Source organism: Octopus bimaculoides, chromosome 4, assembly GCF_046866305.1.
Source record: "Octopus bimaculoides isolate indiv1 chromosome 4, ASM4686630v1, whole genome shotgun sequence".
Lineage (NCBI taxonomy): Eukaryota > Metazoa > Mollusca > Cephalopoda > Octopoda > Octopodidae > Octopus > Octopus bimaculoides.
Window position 1 is genome coordinate 73,985,686 of NC_142931.1, and position 24,045 is coordinate 74,009,730.

The window sequence follows — 24,045 nt, forward strand, 5'->3', positions numbered from 1 at the left end:
GTGATGATGATGATGATGATGATGATGATGATGATGATGGTGATGATGATGACGATAATGATGATGATGATGATGATGATGGTGATGATGATGATGATGATGATGATGATGATGATGATGATGATGATGATGATGATGAAAGGTGGTGAGCAGCCAGAATCATCAGAGCATTGGAAATATGCCATGCTGGTATTTGTTCTGGCTTTTTAAAATGTTCTGAACTCAAATCCCACAAAAATCAACTTTGTCTTTCATCCTTCCTCTTTTGTTAAAATATGATATCAATCAAGTACTAGGGTTGATGGTATTGACTAACCCCCCCCCTCAAAACTGCTGACCTTGTGCCTAAATTAGGAAAATTACTATTATTTAATTCTTAATGCTATTTGTCTATGCAGATTGGTTTGACTGCTGTACAGTTTTCTGAACGCCGGATCACATTCCTGAATGCTCCAGTGAACCTCACCACGAAACAAGTGGCCACTTTAATTAACACAAGCGTCAACCATGCTTATTTTAAGGTTATCATTTTTTATCTCTTTCTTTGATAATCTTTTAATTGTAATGAAGTGATTTCATGCCATATGGAGTTTCTACTTTATTTCTATCATTGTTGTTATTAATGTTGTTTAGCCTTTCATTTGCCTTGGTTTATGCAGATCTATAGTCAAAGGTATTCTAGCCTTTAAAATCATAACTAAGCTAAGCTTTAACTTATTTAATATATGGAGAATAAAAATAAGTATGAAGTAAAATAAAAAAGAACAATATTAATTTTTAATTAAAATTGTTTTGAGTCTTTAAGCAATATAAATGGTTGTAGTGCATTCAGAGAGAGAGAGAGAGAGAGAGAGTACAAAAGAAAGAGAGGAAATGTGAGAAAATTTACTAAAGTTATTTTGAGTCTTTCAGCAATATAATTGGTTGTGGTGTGTTAAGAGAGGGGTAGAGGGAGAGAAAGAAAGAAAAAAAATCGATTAAAATTATTTTATGTTTCTCGGCAATATTATTTTCAAAAATTTCCTCCACCTGCTTCTCTCTCTTTCTCTCTTGCTTTCTCATTATTTTTTAAATTTTTATTCCTTCTTTTTACTACTACTTCTCTCCAGCCTAGCAAAATACTTTTCCTCCACCCTAGGAAAAAGAAAAACCGCACCAAAATTACACGAAGTAGTCATGTAGAATTGCAGTTCACTGCATCTCTTCCAGTCCTTCTCATCACATCTCAGCTCTGCTTCTGCATGTACAATGATTCTCACTTATATCAATTGCAGATCATTGATCAGAACCCAGTGACCGGTATGTACATCAACCCAGCAACTGGTATTGTGCCTGCTGGAGGAGAAGTTGAACTCAGGTTGTCATTTACCCCAACATCTCTGGTCAAGTTTGATTTCAACCTTGAGGTGGACATCCGAGGATGGAAGGTCATATCAGTGCGCGTTGGTGGATTTGTGAACAACCCATGTGTTGAAATTGATGTTGTAAGTAAAAATAAAAACAAGAAGCACATATGTATCTAAGGTGATAAATTGAGTCAAACATTGTGGTTAAAGATCAATGCAAGTTTTCCTAATTTTAAAACAACTTGGATTTTTACACACCTAGCACCAAAGACCTCTTCTACAAAGCCCCTATAACACTCATATCTAAGGGACAAGCATTAAGTTAGCCATGCAAATAACTATAGCAATCTCTGGACATTTATTCTTAGTTAGCAACAACAAATGTTGGATGAAAAAAATCATAGAGAAGCATTTGCTAATGTTCATGGAGAGCCTCAACTAGACTGAGATGTGTTAATTTATTAGCCTATTTCTCCTGAATGAATTTAAAACAGATTGGCAACAATACTGCTGTTGGAATATAAAGGGATGGTGGATTAATACTTTCTAAGTACTGATGTTGACAGCCAGCTGACATGCTCAAGAATAAATCATAACCACCTTCCAAATGGTTAGCTTGAATGTAACAACTGAAGCAAAGCAACCTAGCAAGCCAGCTTCCTAAATGCAACAATGAACCTTTCCTCAGATTTCTATGAATCCTATATAAAACCTAACAACTAAACTCTATTTACACCTTTTGATTCCAGCCATCCACAAAATATTATTTGACAAGTGCTATAGTAAAAAATAAATGCATATAAGGTCTTACCTCTGATGAAGCAACACATGACAGCGATGGAGTTAAGTACATAGATATTCAAAAAACACAATAACACATAGTTCTTCCAATATAAACAACAAAAGCCCTCCACCAAAGTCAGAAATATAAACTTGTGTCTATTGTTTAGCAAGACCATTGTAACCTGCACTCTCAAAGAATTTATCAGCTCAGTCAACAAACACATCTAACAAAAACAATTTCATAAATTATTCATCAAGGACAACAAAAAAAAAAAAACAATTATTTTTATTAAGAAAATGACTTCATTGCATAACCACAAATTTCTTCAAAACAATACACTTTTCAAAGGACTACATCACATTTCTTTTGGATAACTAGTGCATGATTAATTGCAGCGTATATTAAACTGCTATAACTAAATAAAATAGCAAAATATTATCTTACATTACCTTAAGAGAAAACTTATTTAAGTTTTCTTGGTAATAAAGAAATACGAAAACTTATTTGAGACACAAATATACTAATATATGAGCTCTGTCACACTCTATCACAAACAAAATACTGCATCACTTTTGAAATGCATCTAGAAAAAGATGGATAGAGATAAACCACACTATGTCATGCTGACATAGTGTGGTTTATCTTGGATAGAGCCATGCCATATTATAACTCAATCTATGTTTGGCTGAGCGATGTCATATAAATAATCATACTAAACCAATTATGGATTGAAAGGCAGAGCTAATCTTGACTTAGAGATACAGCACAAAATTTTTGTTATCTCGTTTTGGATGAAAGTCAGAGCACAGGTGTTATCACACACAATGTGGCAAGCCAACATCATGTCCTTTGCTTCAAGAACTAGAACAAGAGTTTGCTGAAAAATCACTGCATCCAAATTCTTTATATTAACTTGAAACTATGGTACAGACTAGCTACAAGCAGTGTGTGTGTGTGTGTGTGTGTGTATATGGATGCATAGTTTTAACTAATAATCTGTTCCACTCTATGCCAGAACTCACTACAAATGTGAAATTGAAACAATAGAATATAAAGGAACTAATGATGGTCTTCCTTGACAAAGAATAAATACTGAAAAGGAAAATTCAAGAGGAATGAAATAGAGGAGAATTTTATAGTTTTGCTCTGAACTCTTCATCAGAAAGAGATATAATGTTGACTAAAATTGTTGAATAAACAGATTCAATTTGTAAATGTATGGCATCTACAAATATGGCTGTCCAGCTGCTATAAAACAAGAGAGTAACCCAAAGACTCTATGTGTGTGTGTGTGTGTGTGTGTGTGTGTGTGTGTGTGTGTGTGTGTGTGTGTGCGTGCACATATGTGTGTTTGTGTATGCATGTAATTATAAATATCGGATCTATTTTAAAACCGGGGCCACATTTTTCATTAATGTTTTACGTAGTGTTTTTGGTACGGAAAGACTTTCAAACTTCGTATACTTATCTATTTTGTGTTATAGAACAGAAAAATATTTTTGTATTCGAATTTATTTCATGTAAAAAATTGTCTTATTTCGATAATTTCAACCAATCACTGACAAGTATTCAGTTGTTTATATTTACTCCTTTGGCTGATTAAGCGATGTAAAGCGTATTTAATCTCCATACCTTCGTTTTATTTGCTTTTTTCATTTTAAATTTGCTTTAACCCTAACCCTAAACCTAACCCTAACCCTAACCCTAACCCTAGGATTAGGGTTAGGGTTAGGGTTAGGGTTAATTGTTTCAGAATCGTTTGTTTATGTAGTCGGCACTTAATGTATATCGGCTGAATGGACGTCAGTGATTTGTTGAAATTACAGAAATACGACAACTTTAACATGGAATAACTTATGGATTTCTTTTTTTTTTTAAGAAGACTAAGAGAAAAAGATGTTTTATATGACACATTCTACCAGTGTTCCAAGTTTCAAAGTGTTTCGTTAATGAAAAATGTGGCCCCCGTTTTAAAAAAAGATCCCAAATATCTATAAATGATATGTGTTATACTAATTATGAAATAAATTACAAATTCTTTTCTCTCTTTTTTTTTAATTTTTAAAGCCCGATTTCATATTTGGTGGTGTCTATTGTGGCTCAATGGCCATTATTCCTTTCAATATCATCAACAAGGTAAAAACTAATTTCAACATTCATACCTTTAATTTTTAGTTGTTGTTGTTGTTGTATATTGAACTAGATCAGGAATTCTCAAAAAGCAAATTTGTTTCAGGAGCCTTTAAAATATTATTGTAGATCCCCAATTTACTATTTTGTTACATGGGGTCCACAAATCTTATTTGGACGCTTAGGGACCATATGGATTCAGGTTGAGAACCACTGAACTAGATTGTCCCAAGTGTCTTACCTTTTTAAGATGATAGAATGTGACAAATAAAAAGATAAAAAGCAACAGTATCTCAAAAATAGATATGAGCAAGATTTGAATGTTAAATTATTCTGCTTGAGTGACTATGTGGGGCTATATTTCTCAGTTGCTTAAAGCACCCACTCTTGATTTTGTAAAATCATCAATATCCCCTACAAGTGAATTTTTTTCTTTCTATCAGTTTGTTTTAATATTCAACATAAAACAAACACAGAGATAAGCATCAAATATAGCTAAAAATAAAGCCCCAACAGGTGTTACAGCCTCATTTGAAAAATATTAGTGTAGAATTTCTTTCATTCATTTGATCAGTGTTTATTTATGGTGGTTACAGAGACATCAACACTGACGTATTAGTGTAGTGGTAGTGCTCATTATTGTTTATGGTGATTATTTTTTTATGATGGTAAGGCACAAAAGGTCTTTTTTGATGTGTTTAAATTCAACATTTAAGCTACATACATGTCAAGCTGCAAGCAGTTTCTTTTTAAAGTCTCCCCTTGTTGCTGACACTTGCTGTAAAAGCAGAAAATGTTGAGAGAAAGCTTGAACTTCACTCGAACATATTTCATGAACAAAAAGGGCATTCTGTTCAACACTTAAAGTATATTTTGAGTTTTTTGGTCTTTTTTGTTGATTTTTTTTTTTAATAGTTATTCTACACATCTTATACTTGTGATAAATCTTCCACGAACCTTCACTGTGCCTTCAAAATCCTCTAGGACATTCACAGAATTTTGAATTTAGTCAAGGAATAGATTGATTTGTCATTAATTTTTCAAGAACTTGATTAAAAAGTTCAGGCAAAAATGAACAGCACAGTCCAAATCTTATTTCAAACCACTGCCTTGTTGCATTGTTGTTTAAAACTACATACTCTTTTACTCTTTTAATTGTTTCAGTCATTTGACTGCAGCCATGCTCAAGCACCGCCTTTAGTCGAGCATATCGACCCCAGGATTTATTCTTTGTAAGCCTAGTACTTATTCTATCGGTCTCTTTTGCCGAACCGCTAAGTTACAGGGACATAAACACACTAGCATCGGTTGTCAAGCGATGTTGGGGGGACAAACACAGACAAATAAACACACACACACATATATACACATATATATATATATATACGACGGGCTTCTTTCAGTTTCCGTCTACCAAATCCACTCACAAGGCTTTGGTCGGCCCGAGGCTATAGCAGATGACACTTGCCCAAGGTGCCATGCAGTGGGACTGAACCTGGAACCATGTGGCTGGTAAGCAAGCTACTTACCACACAGCCACTCCTGTGCATAAATACTTTTGTCATATATTTTTCATGATGTTGCAACTAGATGCATTGAGATGTTGTACTTCCTCACGATGCCCTAGAGTACTTCTTTCTGTACCGTTTCAAAAACTTTTTTGTAATCATTAAATGTAATTAATAATTCTCACATTGGTTATTTTGTTCAGCAGTTCTGTGACCATCTTGGCACCCTTCTTGCACTTCAGCAATTATCCTTTTAGCATCCAGTTTTAGATGATTATTAAGTTCTCCAGAATTATTTTGCTAGGGTGATTAATTAAACTAATGGTACAATAATTGCTACATTTCTACAATTTTGTGTGTGAATACAATGTAGTTATTTGCATTTTTCTGTTCTAGGATGGCCATTCTCCTGTTACAAACATAGTGGCATATATCAGGTGTGATTGTGTGGTTAAGCAGTTTGCTTCTCAACCACATAGATCTGGGTTCAGTCCTTACTGTATAGTACTTTACCCAAATGTCTTCTACTATTGTTCTGGGCCAATCAAGGCCCCATGAGTGAATTTGGTAGACAGAAACTGAATAAAGTTTAGTGTTTGTGTAAGTTTGTGTCTGTGTGCATGTGTATATGTGTATGTATTTATGTATGCATGCGTGTATGCATATTCTATCTCAGCAAATTCTATCTGAATCATGCAAGTATGAAAAATTGGACATTAAATGATGATGGCAGCAGTGAGAGGGAGAAAGAGGCTGCCACCACCACCAACAACAACAATATCATCTTGTTCAGCAATTCTGTCATTTCTCACTACCATTTTGTATTACATCTGCTCTTATATCAGCCACTTTTACCATTTTGTTGATTTTCAAATCTCTCATAACTTCTAGTTCACCATCATCATCATCATCATCATCATTATCATCATCATCATCATCATCATCATCATCATCATCATCATCATCATCATCATTATCATCATCATCATCATCATCATCATCATCATAATCATTGCCATCATCGCCATCATCATCATCATCATCATCATCATCATCATTATCATCATTATCATCATCATCGTCGTCGTTGTCATTGTCGTCGTTTAATGTCTGCTTTCCATGCTGGAATGGGTTGGGCAGTTTGACTGAGGACTGGCTAGCCAGAAGGCTGCACCAGGCTCCAATTTGATCTGGCAAAGTTTCTACAGCTGGATGCCCTTTCTAATGCCAACCACTCTGAGAGGGTAGTTCACTTTTGAGAATACATGACTCAAGCTAGAGTTCCATATTTCCTGGTCTTTCCTATTTAAAGGTCTGCAGAATGATAAAAATATGTGCTAATGGAATAGTTGAATAGTTCCTTCATGTAATCTGTCTATTTTTACTCAGTTTGCTTCCTGTCTGTCAGCTGGTCACCATTTTCATCTTCAATAGTAGTTGACGCAGCTTTTCTCCTCTGTTTGCTCTGTCATCTCTTTGACAATTTGCGATAACTATCTTGTGTTATATCTCTCAAACTCTTCTTGCGGTTCTTGGTATATCTTTTGTATAAAATTCTCCTTAACCACTTATATTTATCATTGGACTCCAATGTTTGCAGCTTTGTATCTTTCAATATCTTCTTCACTTTTATCCTACTTGAATTTTAGTGCTCTTCTTTTGTCACACATGTCTAGAATACAATTTGTCATCTTGGAGTGCTTTTTCCTTCCATGCATTGCCTAAGATTGTACTTTCAATAAGTGCTAACTTTTGCATCAGTTCTCTAACACTGGCATCTTCCAGCTCCTGTAGTGGATGAATCTATCTCTAGTTTCTATGATAAATGATTCCTTGATTACTGCAACTTTTATACCATTTATATTGTATTCAACCATCATTTTTGCTTTAGCCATTTACTTCAGTTTCACACATGTACATACACACACACACATGTACAACACACACATAGACACATGTGGATAAAGGCATATATATAGACACAAATATAACTGTCTAAGACATTAACTTTCAAAGCATATGGTTCTGGTTAGAGTTTTCTTTCTCTCCCCCTCTCCCTCTCTCCCCTCTCTCTCTCTCTCTCTCTTTCACTTTCTCTATCTCCCTCCCTCCTGGCTACATTGAATAATCCAAGAAAAAAGTGTTCACATTGCAGTCCCATTAATCCTTTCACTACAACTGTGTGGGCTCAATAAGAAAGAGAAAAAGATAGTAAGATCTGATCTAAGAGATATTTAGCTGCTATTTCATGCAGCAGACTATCTGCTTAGAGCAAGTATTTTCAACCTTTATTTGTTCCAAGATACCCTGAATAAGGTGCTAAAAGTTTTATGACAGTTCCACAGCTTTTATAAAAAACATTTTTTTACATGAAAGACAAGTATTAAAATTGTTTTAAAGTAGAGATGAGTGCATCATTGCACTTTGGTGGAAAGAATTATAACTACACCTGTGTGATGCATTAAATGCACAAATTTTCTAAACATATTGTATTGCCTGAGGAACTTCCAATAGTTCTGTGAACTATACACTACACACTTTTGTGCCACACTTCTGGTTGAAAACTTCTGGCTTAGAAGCTTTTCTTGTCAGCTCATAAATCACTTTTGTTACAGATCATAATTGCTAATTTTCATATTTTTATATTGTTGCTTGTTTACCAATTTTTAAAAATTGCTGTTGAATTCATTCAGGACAGTAGCTTAAAATTTCAGTACTCTTTACTCTTTACTCTTTTACTTGTTTCAGTCATTTGACTGCGGCCATGCTGGAGCACTGCCTTTAGTCGAGCAAATCAACCCCAGGACTTATTCTTTGGATGCCTAGTACTTATTCTATCGGTCTCTTTTGCCGAACCGCTAAGTTACGAGGACCTAAACACACCACCATCGGTTGTCAAGCAATGTTGGGGGGACAAACACAGACACACAAACATATACACACATACATATATATATACATATATACGACAGGCTTCTTTGAGTTTCCGTCTACCAAATCCACTCACAAGGCTTTGGTCGGCCCGAGGCTACAGTAGAAGACACTTACCCAAGGTGCCACGCAGTGGAAATGAACCCGGAACCATGTGGCTGGTAAGCAAGCTACTTACCACACAGCCACTCCTGTGCCTATGTACATTGAAGTATATATTTTTGAGTTTTTTTGTTTCATTTATTTTTCTCTATCATTCATTCGGTTCAGGAATGGCTGTGTAATTAAGCAGTTCACTTTGCAACCACATGGTTTTTGTTCAGTTCCACTACATGGTACCTTGGGTAAATGTCTTCTGCTAAAGCCTGTCATATATATAAATATATATATATAGATAGATAGATATAGGTATAGATAACCAGCATCATTTAGTGTCTGCTTTCCATGCTGGCATGAGTTAGATGGTTTGACTGGAACTGGTAAGCTGGAGAGCTGCACCAGTTTCCAGTCTGATTTGGCATGGTTTCTATGACTGGATGCTGTGCCTAATGCCAACTACTCCAAGAGTGTAACGAGTACTTTTTTATGTGCCACCAGCATGGGTACCAGTTACATGACACTGGCATCGGCCACAACTACAATTTTACTTGGCTTGACGAGTCTTCTCAAGCATGGCATATCGCCAAGTAGTAATGATTATAATCACCTGAAGAAATGAACACATGAATAAAGACCAACCTGATGTCCATGGATATTACAAATTGTATTTAATCATCCCAGGAATGCAGACTGTGGTCACAAAAAACATGTGATACATCAAAATCTTTATAGATTCCATCCATGAATTATTATCATTATTATTATTATTATTATTATTGTTATTATTACTACTATAATGTGGCAAGCTGGCAAAATTGTTAGCATGCTGGGCAAAATGCTTAGCAGCTTTCATCCTGTCTTAATGTTCTCAGTTCAAATTCCACCGAGGTCAACTTTGCCTTTCATCTTTTCGAGGTCGATAAAATAAATACCAGCTGGAAGCTGGGGTCGATGTACTCAACTTACTCCCTCCTTGCTGGGTTTGTGCCAAAATTTGAAATCATTATTATTATTACTATTTTTATCCTCCTTAAATTGGCAGAGCTCATGATAATGCCATAACACTGTTGTTGCAAGATGGAATCACTAGGCTGTAACCAACATAATAAAAGATTAGTTTTTATGTGCAGTTTCAGAAACATTTCCCACAAACTTAAATGACATATATATATATAACCCTGCTTGCAAAGACCTGTTGAGGCAAGTGAATTTGGAATTTGAAATTTGAAATTTGAAATCGAAAAATCGAACCGAATCCGACGACTGGCACCTGTGCCAGTTGAGCACTAACAGCCCTGTCTGAGCATGTTCATTGCCAGAGCAGCTGCCTGGCTCCCGTGCAGGTGGCACATAAAAAACACCTTTTTGAGCGAGATCGTTGCCAGTACCGCTGGACTGGCTCCTGTGCAGGTGGCACATAAAATACACCATTTCAAGTATGGCCATTGCTAGTACCTCCTGACTGGCCTTCGTGCCGGTGGCATGTAAAAGCACCCACTACACTCTCAGAGTGGTTGGCGTTAGGAAGGGCATCCAGCTGTAGAAACTCTGCCAGATCAGATTGGAGCCTGGTGCAGCCTTCTGGCTTGCCAGTCCTCAGTCAAATCGTCCAACCCATGCTAGCATGGAAAGCGGATGTTAAACGATGGTGATGATGATGATGATATTTATATATGCATATATATATATATATATATATATATATATATATATAGTAAATCCTAAAAACGAACAAACACAAAAAAACAACAACTTGAGGACATGGTACATGTAATGTATTAGCAGACGCTCAGGAAAGTTAAGAAAGATGGCTGAACGTTTCAAGCAGATGCTTTTCTTCAGAAACAAAGGAAAGTCCAATAGAAGGGAAGATGGAGGAAGAAAATTGCCAACGCTTCACATGTTATATACACACATACACATATATATGTATATACATATACACACACACACACACATATATATATGTATATACATATATATACATATATATATGTATGTATATGTAGATATATATATATATATATATGTGCATTTTGTTTTAAAGTGCAGTACTTATTTTGTCACTTTTTTTTGCAGGGACACACATGTGACGATGATGATGATGTGTGTGTGTCCCTGCAAAAGAGAGTGACAAAATAAATACTGTACTTTAAAAAAATAAGTATTGAGGTCAATTTGTTCAACTAAACTGTTCAAGGTAGTGCTCTTGCATGGCTAATGTCTAGTGACTAAGATGAGTAAAAGATTACAATAAAGGCCATGCTTGAGCAACTCCTTTATATGCATATATCCTATGGCAGTCAACTGTAGACTATCCCAGCATGTTATATGACTTAGAAATCAAACTGGCAGAACCGCCAACACACCAGGCAAGATGCTTAGCAGCATTACATCCATCTTTACATTTTAAGTTCAAATTTCACCAAGGTTGACTTTGCTTTTCATCCTCTCAGAGTCATTAAAATAGTACTAGTTGAACACTGGAGTCAATTTAATCAACTAAGCCTCTACCCTGAACTTACTGGCCTTGTGCCAAAATTTGAAACCAATACTATTTACCAGTCTTTTCTTATTTCATTTTATTTTAATATTTTTACAGAACAACAACTTTACCCAAGTGGATTTTGATTTGTCAAACTACTCAGACTTCCGTCTTAGCTTCAATGTTCCACAAACGGAAGGTAAAAATTTGTATGTTTTTATCATTCATCTTTGTTTAACCCTTTAGCATTTGAACTTGCCGTATCCAGCGGAAATATTCCACATGTTTTATGTTCAAACTGGTCTGATCTGGCTTCTCACACTAAACCTGCAATATCATTTTAAAAAATTAACAGTTACCTCATCAAAATTTCATATCTGCAAGATTGATTCAAAACAATATGAATAAAAAAAATGCATTACTTTGAACAAAATAATGTGAATGTTAAAGGGTTAAATTGTTTATGGGTTTGATAAGGAAAGAAGAGCAGTTTCCATGACTATTTTATTTTTGCAGTGTCTTGGAATTAGTGGAGTAAAAGACTGGGAGAAGCCATGACCCATGATTAGTTTCAGTAAGAAGTAGCAAAATCTGATATCTTTAGGCTGGAGATCTGATCTGATCTGAATACTGACAATGTAGTTGCCACCAAGGGAGCTTCTAAATGGTCGATTGACCTACCAAGAATACAACCAAAATCCCCCTCATAAAAATGCATTCTACAGTCTTTAAAAATATCTTTGGATAATGTAATCCTTTGTGTATCATAGGTTTATCTTAGCCTGACAGTCAGAAAGATGTCTAGAAAGAAGTTTGCTTCCCAACCACATGATTCTGGTTTCAGTCTCACAACATGGCACCTTGGGTGAGTGTCTTCTACTATAGCCTCAGGTCAACCAAAGCCTTGTGAGTGGATTTAATGGATGGAAACTGAAAAAAGCCAGTCATATGTGTATATCTATATCTGTTTATGTGCATGTCTCTTTGGGTCTGTCTTTGTCCTCTACCACCATCTGACAACCGATGTTGGTTTGTTTATGTCCCCATAATTTGGTTCAGGAAAAGAAGCCTGTAGAATAAGTACCAAGCTTGTTTTAAAAAGGTCAATTCATTTCTCTAAAAATTATTCAAGGTGGTGTCCCAGCATGGCCTCAGCATAAAGTCTGAAACAAGTAAAAGATAAATGATAAATGGTGTGTGTGTGTGTGTGTGTGTATACACATACATAGCAGAATCAGCATCAAACAGTGATGAAGTATAAACAAACTTTAGGTTAGTTAAAATATGTTTGTGACATATTTAAACTTCTAACGGCAAATTTGCAGCAGTTACTGTGGAAAAAATGTTTTCTCTTATAGTAATAAAAACATACTATCCATCCAATGTTTCTCTTGAGCAGATTTCCAGACATACATTTCTTACTCTTTTAGCCTTCCTCAATGGGAAAAACTAAAGGGAGATAACCCTGGATAGATTCAAAGTTGCAGCTTTATCTAGAAACAGTCAACATCAGTGACTGAGTTGTGCTCATGGACTGCCTGGTAGGAATAAAAATAGCAGCATCAGCGCCCAGCAGTGATGAAGAATAAACAAACTTTCAGTTAATTAAAATATGTTTGTAACATATTTTAACTTTTAAAGGCATATTCAATGCAGTTACCATGGAGGGAAAATTCTCTTATGGAAAAGGGTGTAAAAAACACCATATCTGCCTCGTACTTTCCTTTTCTGGATTCTCAGAAGTACGTTTCTGGTTCTTTAGCCATAGTTTAATTAACCTACAGTTCATTTATTCTTTATCACTGTTTGGCCCTGATGCTGCTGCCGCTCAGTCACTGATGCTGATTGTTTTAAGATAAATCTGCCGAGGGTTATCTCTGTTTGGTATTTCCCATTGAGGAAGACTAAAGAGCCAGAAATGTGTACCCAAGAATCCACTAGAAGGAATCGCTTGGAAGATATGGCGTTTTTACATCTTTTACCTTAAGAAAGAATTTTTGTTCTCCATGGCAACTGAAGTGAATTTGCTTTTTGAAGTTAATATGTCACAAACATATTTTAACTAATCTTGAAGTTCATTTATATTTATACTAGCTTAAAGGCTGCACTCCACAAGGACTTTTAAGCTAGCTCCTGCAGACGGTTAATTGAGCCTGTGGCCTAAAGCTAAAATGAGCAATAATAATCAAGCATTATTGGTACCTTACCAATATGGTATTACTTTAAATTCAGTTTAAATAAAAACTTGTAAGTTCACAAATTTTTGGAGTTCTTTTAAAATTTGAATTTTCAACTATTAGCATATAACAAATCCTCATCCAGACCTGATCCCAAAGCTGGATGTTCAAGAAACAAATGAAGGGCAAATTTTCAATCCTGGATCATCTCGATTCTAAAAAGATATAATGCATCTATGTAAAGAAAAACATAGACTGAGATACAGGGGTCTTGGATGAATGAACAGACAGAATTTTGCATTTGTTATTATAGATATCGATGTGATGGGCTTCTACACACTTTCTTATTTCTTTATTGCCCACAAGGGACTAAACATAGAGGGAACAAACAAGGACAGACAAAGGGATTAAGTCAATTACATCGACCCCAGTGCGTAACTGGTACTTAATTTATCGACCCTGAAAGGATGAAAAGCAAAGTCAATCTCGGCGGAATATGAACTCAGAACGTAGCGACAGACGAAATACCGCTAAGCATTTCGCCCAGCGTGCTAACATTTCTGCCAGCTCGCCGCCATCTACACACTTTCTGTCAACACACGTCTACACACTTTCTGTCAACCGAATTCACCCACAAAATACTGGTCGGCCCAGGGCTATAGTAGATGATACTTAGACTGAACCCAAAATCATGTGATTGCAAAGCAAGATTCTTAACCACACAGCTATGTCTTTATATAACATATTACAAAAGCATTTAATTGAACACTGAAACTTCATTAACATCAGTCATCTACTTTACTTTCGTGTTTTACACATGTAATATTGACTACATGAAGCTATATCCTCATGTTCTGCATATGACAGTTGAATAGATGAATGTGTGACATTTCTTTTTAACCAGTCAAATGCTAATGATTTGATGTATCCATTGTGTATTCATGCATATTTCTGCTTACATGCTTTGTCACACTACTTCTCTGATTTAATCAGTTTGATAATTAGTAACATGGAAGTTCAGTCAGGAATGAGACCTGCTACTGGTAACATGTAAACTATTACTGCCTGTTCCATGTTCAAGTGGTCAGCAACTAAACCAGCTCCTCCACTTGAGTAACTTGTTACTCTTGTAAAAAGGGTGTCTGGACACCAAGCAGGACTAAAAACAGGATCTGTCGAAGGGCAGATGAGCTTCTTGTGGGCCAATAGCCATCCGACTGGGGAAAGCACTGGCAAACAATTCCAATATCTCTGTGAAGAAAACACTATGAAAATGTCAGAATGAAATAATGCTATGGTTTCATCTAATGGGAGAATTTGTGCTTTATCGGGAAGAGTTTTGTTGTAGTGTCATCAATGAATTGCAGAAGTGTACAATATATGATGACAACAACAAATATGAAACTGTGAGTTACAGTTCAAGAAGTTTCAGCTAATTAAGATTTGATTTAAGAAGAAAACTGAGTATAAGAGTCATCAAATGTGTGCAAGAGAAAAGACTGTGCTGGTTTGGTCATGTGATATGAATGGATGAGAACAGTTGCATAAAGAAGTGCCAAGCTCTAATTGTAAAGAGTATCTGTGGAAGGAGTAGACCCAGGAAGACGTGGGATGAAGTGGTGAGAAAGGATTGTCAGACACTGTGCCTCACCGAGTAAATTGGTAAAGGGCTAGGAGATGTGGTGATTTATAGTACTTGATGAAATGCATCAAGCTAAGTAAAATCGTTCTCTTCCACACATAAAGGCATGCTCCTTCAGGTGCTGGTGCCACTTAAAAAGCACCCATGCCAGTACTATGTAAATGCACCCATGCCAGTGGCATGTAAAAAGCACCCAACAAACTCTGTTAAGTGGTAGGCATTAGGAAGGGCATCCTGCCATAGAAACCATGCCACAAGAAACGGTTGGAGTCTGGACAGCTCCATGTCAAACCGTCCAACCCATGCCAGCATACAAAGAGGACACTAAACAATGATGATGATGATGATAATGTTTTATTACAGTATTGTCTTTTTTTTTATCTTATCAATCAATGGGTGGGTAGAAACATTGCAGCTAAACACCGTGTCTTTATACTCTCCTAAATTTAATCTTGATTCTGGTGAGAAAAATGTATGTATTATAGATGGAGTTTTACAGTATTTTACCAATAACTTATCTTAATATTCAGGATGTTAAAATGGTAATAGGTAGTAGAATCAGGAAGGGAGTAGATAAAATGGCTTGCTGTATTTAGTCACAAGCATTTACGCTCTGATGTTGCTAAAATAAGTACCAGTCAAGTATTGCAGTCAGTCACATTGACTCTACCCATCTCCCAAAAATAAAAACGTATGGCTTTGTGCCTATGTTATAAATCAAGATATGAAATATATAATCATTAGAATGTCGTATGCAATTCACTTTGAAGAGAGAAATCAATCTGTAGAATGTTCAAGGATCATGCCATTGGCTAAGTTACAGAAGGAAACTTTGTGTTCTTCTTAAAATGATTTTTCTTTCTTAATTTTTTTATCTCACACTCTATTTTTTTTTCTTTTTTTTTCAGAAGAATCTGATTTCCAGGAGAGTGAAATTTCTGGCATGCATTCTTTACATGTGAATGGAAATACCAAAGTTGAAGGGAAACTAGTGTTTGAGCCAACAGAGGTAATTTTCTGATTTTAATTTGGAAAGCAGATTTGAATAAAAAAAAAATAAAAAACCACAAAAAGAAAGAAATATGTATATCTATTCAATGCACACCCTAACTTTCTTTCCAGTGTATTACATAATCAGGAAAAAAATATTTGGTCTGATATTAACAAAAAAATAATAAATAAAAGCAACACAAGACTATTTCTCAACATATGTGGTCAGAATTTAAAGTTATTTTATAGTACTGATTCACATACATACATACATACATACATACATACATACATACATATATATAGATACACACATATATATATATATATATATATATATATATATAAGTATATAAGAGTACATATAGATACATGCACGAAGAGAAGACCTATGGAAGGACTCCTTACAAGCTAGAAAGGGCAGTTAAACCCAACCACGAAAGAATAATTCTAAAGGCATGCCAATATTTATCTATCTATCTATCTATCTATTTATCTATACATAAATACACACACACACATATATATATATATATATATATATATATATATATGATCACTATTCCAATATATCTAATGCTACCAACTATTTTATACATATATATATGACTATTTAAATATATTTTGCAGTATTGAATATTATATCTACAGATGTAGTCAGCTTTTGAATGTATTTGTACACTACTGACATATACAATCCTGCTCAAAACACTGAATACAAAGATGAAATTTCTTATTCTTTACTAAATATAGTTTGATCTAAAAATAAAAACTAATTATCTAGTAGATTGGCTTGCACGGTTTGGTTGAGGTCTGGAAATCCAGTGGCTGCACCAGGCTCCAATCTGATCTGGCAATGTTTCTACAGCTGGATGCCTTTCCTAACGCCAACCACACCGACAGTGTAGTGGGTACTTTTTGCATGTCACCAGCACAGGATACAGTCAGGCAGCCCTGGTGGCATCAATCATGTTCGGATAGCAGATTTGAATATAAAACAACACACGAAAATAAAGAAATATGTATATCTCTATTCAACGCAAGTAATGAAGAGTAAGTGGTGAAAATATCTTAAGATGTTACACCTAATGTGAAAGATTACAGCATTGTGTCAATTGATGATACATGGTGTGAAAGAAAACCCCAAAACCAAGTGTTCTGGCAAAAGTATAGCATAAACAGCAACAATAAAGGCATTAATAAGCAGATAGCAATAAATAATTATAACAATATACCAGAATAATATAGTAAGCCTCTATCAAATTGAAGATGTGCAGTCATATTGTTATCATTATTATTATTATTATTAAGACAGAAATTCTGTCGAGGTTGACTTTGCCTTTCATTCTTTCAGGGTCATTAGAATAAGCCCTAGTTGAGCTTTGGGTTTGATGTAATTGACTTACTTTCTCCCCTAAAACTGCTAGCCTTGTGCCAAAATTTGAAACTATTAAAAGCAGTGAGCTGGCAGAATTGGTAGCACACTGGGCAAATTGCTTAGCAGCATTTCATTTATCTTCATGTTCTGAGATCAAATTCTGCCAAGTTCAACTTTGCTTTTCATTTTTTTTTTTTTTAGAATCAATCAGAAGGGAACATTACAGGGATATAGAAAAATATATTCAAAAATGTTCATTCACTTTGTAGAATATCTGACTAGTAAAGGATAAATGGTCTCAATCTGAATGACTTTGAACATAAATTACTGTGTTTTAGAGCAGAATCAGTTGAGCATCAGGCAAATACTTCATGGTTATTGTTTCAGCTCTTTGCATTCAAATTCCACTGGGATCAACAGTTTGCTTTTATTTTTCTAGGTTCTATAAAATATAGTACCAGTCTAGGACTAAGATCAAGTAATCAACTAACTCTTCTCTCCAAGTTGGTGGTGCCTAAATTAGAAAGTATGATTATTATAAGAGCAGGGCAGTAGCCTGGTAGAATCATTAGAGAGCTGAAAAAAATGAGCAAGACAGAAGGAGCAATTCCAGTCAAGTCATGAGATCAGTTCTCTCTCTTACTGACTGACTGACTCACACCTCTCAGAATTAGTTATGCTACTCATAATACTCCCAGCACACAGACTATCCTTGTGGCATCTGTGGATGCCTGTGTGCTTCCAGCTTTGGTCTGCAGAATAACATGCACTCTCATCACTGAGAACACAGATTTTGTCATTGTCTGACACCAATGGACTACCAACACTCCCACAATTTTATTGAATGAAATTTGCTTAGAGGATGCAAACACAAGTTTGATTCTGAATGTTCAAAGTATTCTCATTGCCCCTCAAATATTTTAGGGATGCCTATGAATACTTCCTTCCTAGAAGAGATAAGGAAGAGTTGGATTAGAAGCTAGTAGCCTTTTCTCTTTTAGCATGATCTAAAAACTGTTGCTGTGGCCTGCTGTGCTCTTCAGCACAGAACAGTGTGAAAAATAAAATCTATAAAAAAATATATTCTAAATTATGATTCTGTTAAAGAGTCAAAGAAGAAATTTTTTTTGTCATATGCCTAAGTTCTCACAACAGATCTATCATTGCATTTTTTCTTCTTTTTTTCTGCATGTCCTTTTAAGTGACAGGCAATTTATTATGGTGTAGATATAATATCTTACATTGATACTTATACCAATTTTCTTCAATTGCGTATATCGATGGCCTCTTACCCTATAATGTGATTTTAGATTTGGATAAATTAATGAAAAGAAGTGTAGAAATTTATGCTAAGTGGGGGAAAAAATCAAATTCTAACATGTACTTTATGCTTTCACAAAACAACTATAAAAATTGAAACTATATTGGAATGCAATGAAAATGTCACATGAAATGCTGATTTATGATTGTTTATAGGATTTTTTATGTCAGACACTGAAATTAATGCTAGCTTAGGCCAAGGTGTGCTTTCTCTTCACCTTTTCCTTTCCTACCACTACTATTGTAGCCTGTTCCGGGGAACTGGCTGGTTTCATACTACCTCCACTCAGGTCTTCCATCTCATTTACTTCACCTCCTCTCATCAGCCATGTTGTACCCAACCCTTCAAAATTCTAGCCCTTCAGAACACTATTCTTCAAGAATTCCATCACTGCCCATATTTCTCCTGCAGCCATCAACCTATACCTATAAAACATAGGGAGGGTCAGGAGCACCCCTGTTTCCTCTAAGCCGAACCAATAAAAATTGGCGACGCTTGTTTATTGGTTGAATTAGAACCATCATAATTAGTGTAGTGAATTAAGTATTATTAATATCCAATTAATTAATAAAACAGTAAACTGGCAAAACTGTTAGCATGCCAGGTAAAATGCTTAGCTGCATTCCATGTCTTTATATTCTGAGTTCAAATTCCACTGAAATCCATTTTGCCTTTCATCCTTCTGGGGTCGATAAAATAAGTATCAGTTGAGCTCTGACGGTGGGAGGGAGTGTCAATGTAATCAACTCCATCCCTCTCTGAAACTACTAATGGCCTTGTGCCAAAAGTTGAAACCAATATCCAATTAATTAATATTATGTGATTAAAATAAAAAAAAACATTAACTCAGTGATTTATTTTATTTTCCAATTACATTATGTGCAGTATTAATAATCCTGGCATGGTACTGGATTATTGGTCACATGGGACTAGCCAGTACCACCTGACTGGCCTTCGTGCTGGTGGCACGTAAAAGTACCCACTACACTCTCGGAGTGGTTGGCATTAGGAAGGGCATCCAGCTGTAGAAACTCTGCCAAATCAGATTGGAGCCTTGTGTAGGCAGTTGGTTCACCAGTCCTCAGTCAAATCGTCCAACCCATGCTAGCATGGAAAGTGGACGTTAAACGATGATGGTGATGATGTTATTATATTGAGCTCCTGAGAAAGGCATCTAATTCTGATTGTTTTGTTTTGCTACTTTGAATATAAAAAAAAAGGAGGCGCCTTGACTCCATTTCTATCTACCTCATGTTTGAATGGTTAACAGTGTCTAAATGTGAAAATCTCAGAAATAATTATAAACAGCATCACATGTAGGTGAAGAGGGAAGCATCTGGACTAAATGGTAAATATATCTATACATATAAATTCGACATGGGTGATTCTTTCTTGTCTCATGGTTACTGAGATAATCTGCTATAATAATACTCTTGTGTTTATGAATGAGAAAGGAAGGGGTGATTTCATTGTTGGTAGTGTGATGATGAAAAGTGAATGCTGAAATACATAAATCAAACAGCATTTCAGCTCTGTGTGAATATGTGTGTGTGTATGTAAACGGGGGGTATGTGAATGTGTGTGTGTATGTAAAAGAGGGGCATGTCATTGTGTGTGTATGTGTGTGTGTGTCTGTGTGTGTGTGTGTGTCTGTGTGTGTGTGTGTGTGCAATGGAAATGGGATGGTTTGTTTTTGTTCGCTTAGTATTTGGGTTTATTTTTTGATTTGGTTGAATCATGTATTTTTTTTGTTGGTCAGTTATTTTTAGCGATTTGATAGAAAAGAAGTCATTCTAAAATTGTTCTTTTAATGTAAAGATGCCCAAACAAGTCGAATGCTTACAGCCACATCATCCAAACCGACCCGGTGAAATCTAGCTTAGCTGCTAGCATATGAATAAAAATGAAGAGGCAGAATTGCTAAAGAATGGTCTAGAATACCATGGTGCATTTGTTCCAGCTCTCTACATTCTGGATTTGAATCTCACTGATATCAACTTCCCCTTTCATCCTTCTGGATTCATTATATATATAAATCTTGAGTGTTTTTGAGAGAATGCTGCTGAACCTTATGAAGGAGATCTCAAAGGACCGAGATATGTGGTACATTACTGTACTCAAGAAGACCCACCCACCCACCCACCACAACAGAATTGAGATCCTAAAACCAAGGTGCCATATAAAAAAGCATTGGTGTGGATGCTGGTTCCTCATAAAAAGCACTAGTGCTGGTGTCACATAAAAATAATGGGTGATGGTACTGTGAAATATGCATCCAGTACATTCTGTAAAGTGGTTGGCAGCAGGAAAGGCATTCAGCCATAGAAACCAAGTCAAAACAGTCTATGAAACCTGGTGTGGCCCCTGGCCTTGCCAGTTCCTTTCAAGCCATTCAACCCATTCCAGCATGGGAAACAGATGTTAAATGTTGATGATGATGATGATGGGCAGTGGACTAGCAGAGTTATGAGAACATTGGACAAGATTCCTTATGTTGGAATGGTGAACATTCAATGTTGAAAAGAAAAATCAAACAGCATTTCAACTCTGTTTGAAGTATGTGAATGTTTGTATCTGTGATTATCATGTACCTTATTTTGCACATTATTTATATATAAAATACTACAATTAACCATCATTTATGATGGCACAGGGTCAGCTAAAGAATATTCTGTATTTTCTCATCTAGTTTGTCTCTTGTGATTTATATGTTTCAGGTAGCTGCTTACAACTTCCTCATGCCAGTGTTCATCAACCATACAGCAGCACCAGCACCACCTCCTCACTCCTCACCACATGATTCCAGTGAAACATCAACTGCTTCCAAACGACATCTCAATGCTCGTAACACCTTTGCTCAGATTGTCACACCAAGACGGAGAGTAATTGCCAGTGGGCTGAGGCCTGTTTTTGAACTGTCATCATACAGAATTCAATTCAGCTTTGTCTTCACTTACCATAAAGTGCATCTCATGACAGAGCAGAAAAAGGTAGGTCTTTTTATTATAATTGTGTTTTCATTTTGGCTTTGTTTTTTTATGGAGAGGGGTCTGTATAAGCGCAGGCACTCCTGTATGGTAAGAGGCTTGCTTCTCAACCACATGGCACCTTGGGCAAGTGTATTCTATTATAGCCTAGGGCTGACCAAAGCATTATGAGTGGATTTGGTAGACAGATGCTGGAAGAAGCTCATCGTGTATATATATGTATGTGTGGGTCTTTGTGTCTGTGAATCTTATGCGTCTGTGTGTCTTGTGTGTGTGTGTGTGTGTGTGTGTGTGTGTGTGTGTATCATTGTGTCTGTGTTTGTCCCCTACCACCACTTGATAACCAGTACTGGTAAGCTTACATCCCCATAATTTATTGGTTTGGCAGAGCAATCAATAGAATAAGTACCAGGTTTTAAAAAGAAGAAAGTACTAGGGTTGATTCATTCGACTAAAAATTGTTCAAGGCAATGCCCCAGCATAGCCACAGTCTAATGACTGACACAAGTAAAAGAATAAAAGATAAAAGATAAAAGAGACTTTTATTCTTTTCAACTGCACCTTCTCCTTGACTTAAGACCATCCACACTTACAACTTCAATAAATAAATAAATAAATAAATCGATTTTCAGACATTGGGCAGTTGCACATATGATAACTATGGCAGCATCTGGCAATTCAGGACACCCTCAGACCCAGGCATCCAGTGCCTGTCACTGTGTCTCACTCAATCACTTTCAAGCATCAGTTGTGTTTGAATGAAGATAGTGTTGAAAAATATAAATCCGACATATGACCAGATCGACTTATGACCTGTCAGTTGGAACCGAACTCAGTCTTAAGTCAAGGAGAAGGCATATTTGATACCCACTAGTGAAGTGTACAGAAGGTGTACAATGAAATATTTTGATTCCACACATAAGACTTTAGCCACCCTGGGGTCTATAGTAGAAGACACATGTCCAAGTAGCCAAGCAGTGGGACTGAACCCAAAATTACATCGCTGGAGAAGCAACTTCTTAACCATACAGTTATGGCTGCACCTATATATATATATATATGTATATGTATATATATATATATATATATATATATATATATATATATATATATATTTGCATTCATATGTGTGTTTGTGTGTGTATACATACATATGTACATACATACGTACATACATACATGTGGAGGTGCAATGACCCAGTGCTTAGGGCAGCAGACTCGCGGTCATAGGATCGCGATTTCGATTCCCAGACCGGGCGTTGTTAGTGTTTATTGAACAAAAACACCTAAAGCTCCACGAGGCTCCGGCAGGGGATGGTGGCGAATCCTGCTATACTCTTTCACCACAACTTTCTCTCACTCTTACTTCCTGTTTCTGTTGTGCCTGTAATTCAAAGGGTCAGCCTTGTCACACTGTGTCACGCTGAATCTCCCCGAGAACTATGTTAACAGTACACGTGTCTGTGGAGTGCTCAGTCACTTGCACGTTAATTTCACGAGCAGGCTGTTCCGTTGATTGGATGAACTGGAACCCTTGATGTCGTAAGCGATGGAATTCCAACAACAACATACATACATGTATGTCAATTACGTTGACCTCAGTGCTCAACTGGTACTTACTTTCTCGCCCCCCAAAAGGATGAAAGGCAAAGTCAACCTCAGTGGAATTTGAACACAGAACATAAAGTCAGACAAAATACTGCTAAGCATTTTGCCTGGCATGCTAACAATTCTGCCACCTCACCACTTTCTTCCATAGAAATATTGATTTCTTTCTTAGTTAATTTAATTAGATTCTTCCATGCTAAAGGTTTGTTCATGTTGAGGCCAGCCAAGGTCAGCACTACACTATAATGGCTACTAAAACAAAGATTTGAACCTCATCTTTTTGTTGTCTGTAATTGTAATGCTTCATTCTGAAATGAAAAAAAAAACGACAATCCTTCTCCCCCCCCCCCCACACACACACACTCCCCATTATTATTTCATTGTTTTTACTTCTTGCTTTTTAGTCTCAAGAGATTGTTGTTGAAAATAAAACCAACCACAACCTGCGATATGATCTTGACCTGAGTATTCTAGAAACAAACAACAATAAAGATGTTCTCAAGTTTGTAAATAAAGAAGGTGAATGGCTGGAGTTAACAAAAGAAGGATGTATTGGGCACCATCTTGGACCACACGAAAAAGAAGTTATAACAGTGATTTGCTCTCCAAGTGCGTTTCAGCTATACTATTGTTTTGAAGAATATTGTTGCTTTTATTAC

The 24,045-nt window shown here is 36.0% G+C and overlaps 1 protein-coding gene across 4 annotated transcripts in view; it reads left to right on the forward strand.

Moving 5' to 3' along the window:
* Positions 1-24,045, forward strand: part of LOC106870898 (cilia and flagella-associated protein 47) — a 192,929-nt gene that overhangs the window by 51,369 nt on the left and 117,515 nt on the right. For all 4 annotated transcript variants that reach the window (XM_089350841.1, XM_089350840.1, XM_089350838.1 and 1 more), the window contains exons 20-26: positions 399-521; positions 1,275-1,484; positions 4,198-4,266; positions 11,401-11,482; positions 16,011-16,111; positions 21,509-21,781; positions 23,791-23,995. In XM_089350841.1, the coding sequence (XP_089206967.1) occupies positions 399-521; positions 1,275-1,484; positions 4,198-4,266; positions 11,401-11,482; positions 16,011-16,111; positions 21,509-21,781; positions 23,791-23,995 (1,063 nt within the window). The remainder of the gene's footprint in view (positions 1-398; positions 522-1,274; positions 1,485-4,197; positions 4,267-11,400; positions 11,483-16,010; positions 16,112-21,508; positions 21,782-23,790; positions 23,996-24,045) is intronic.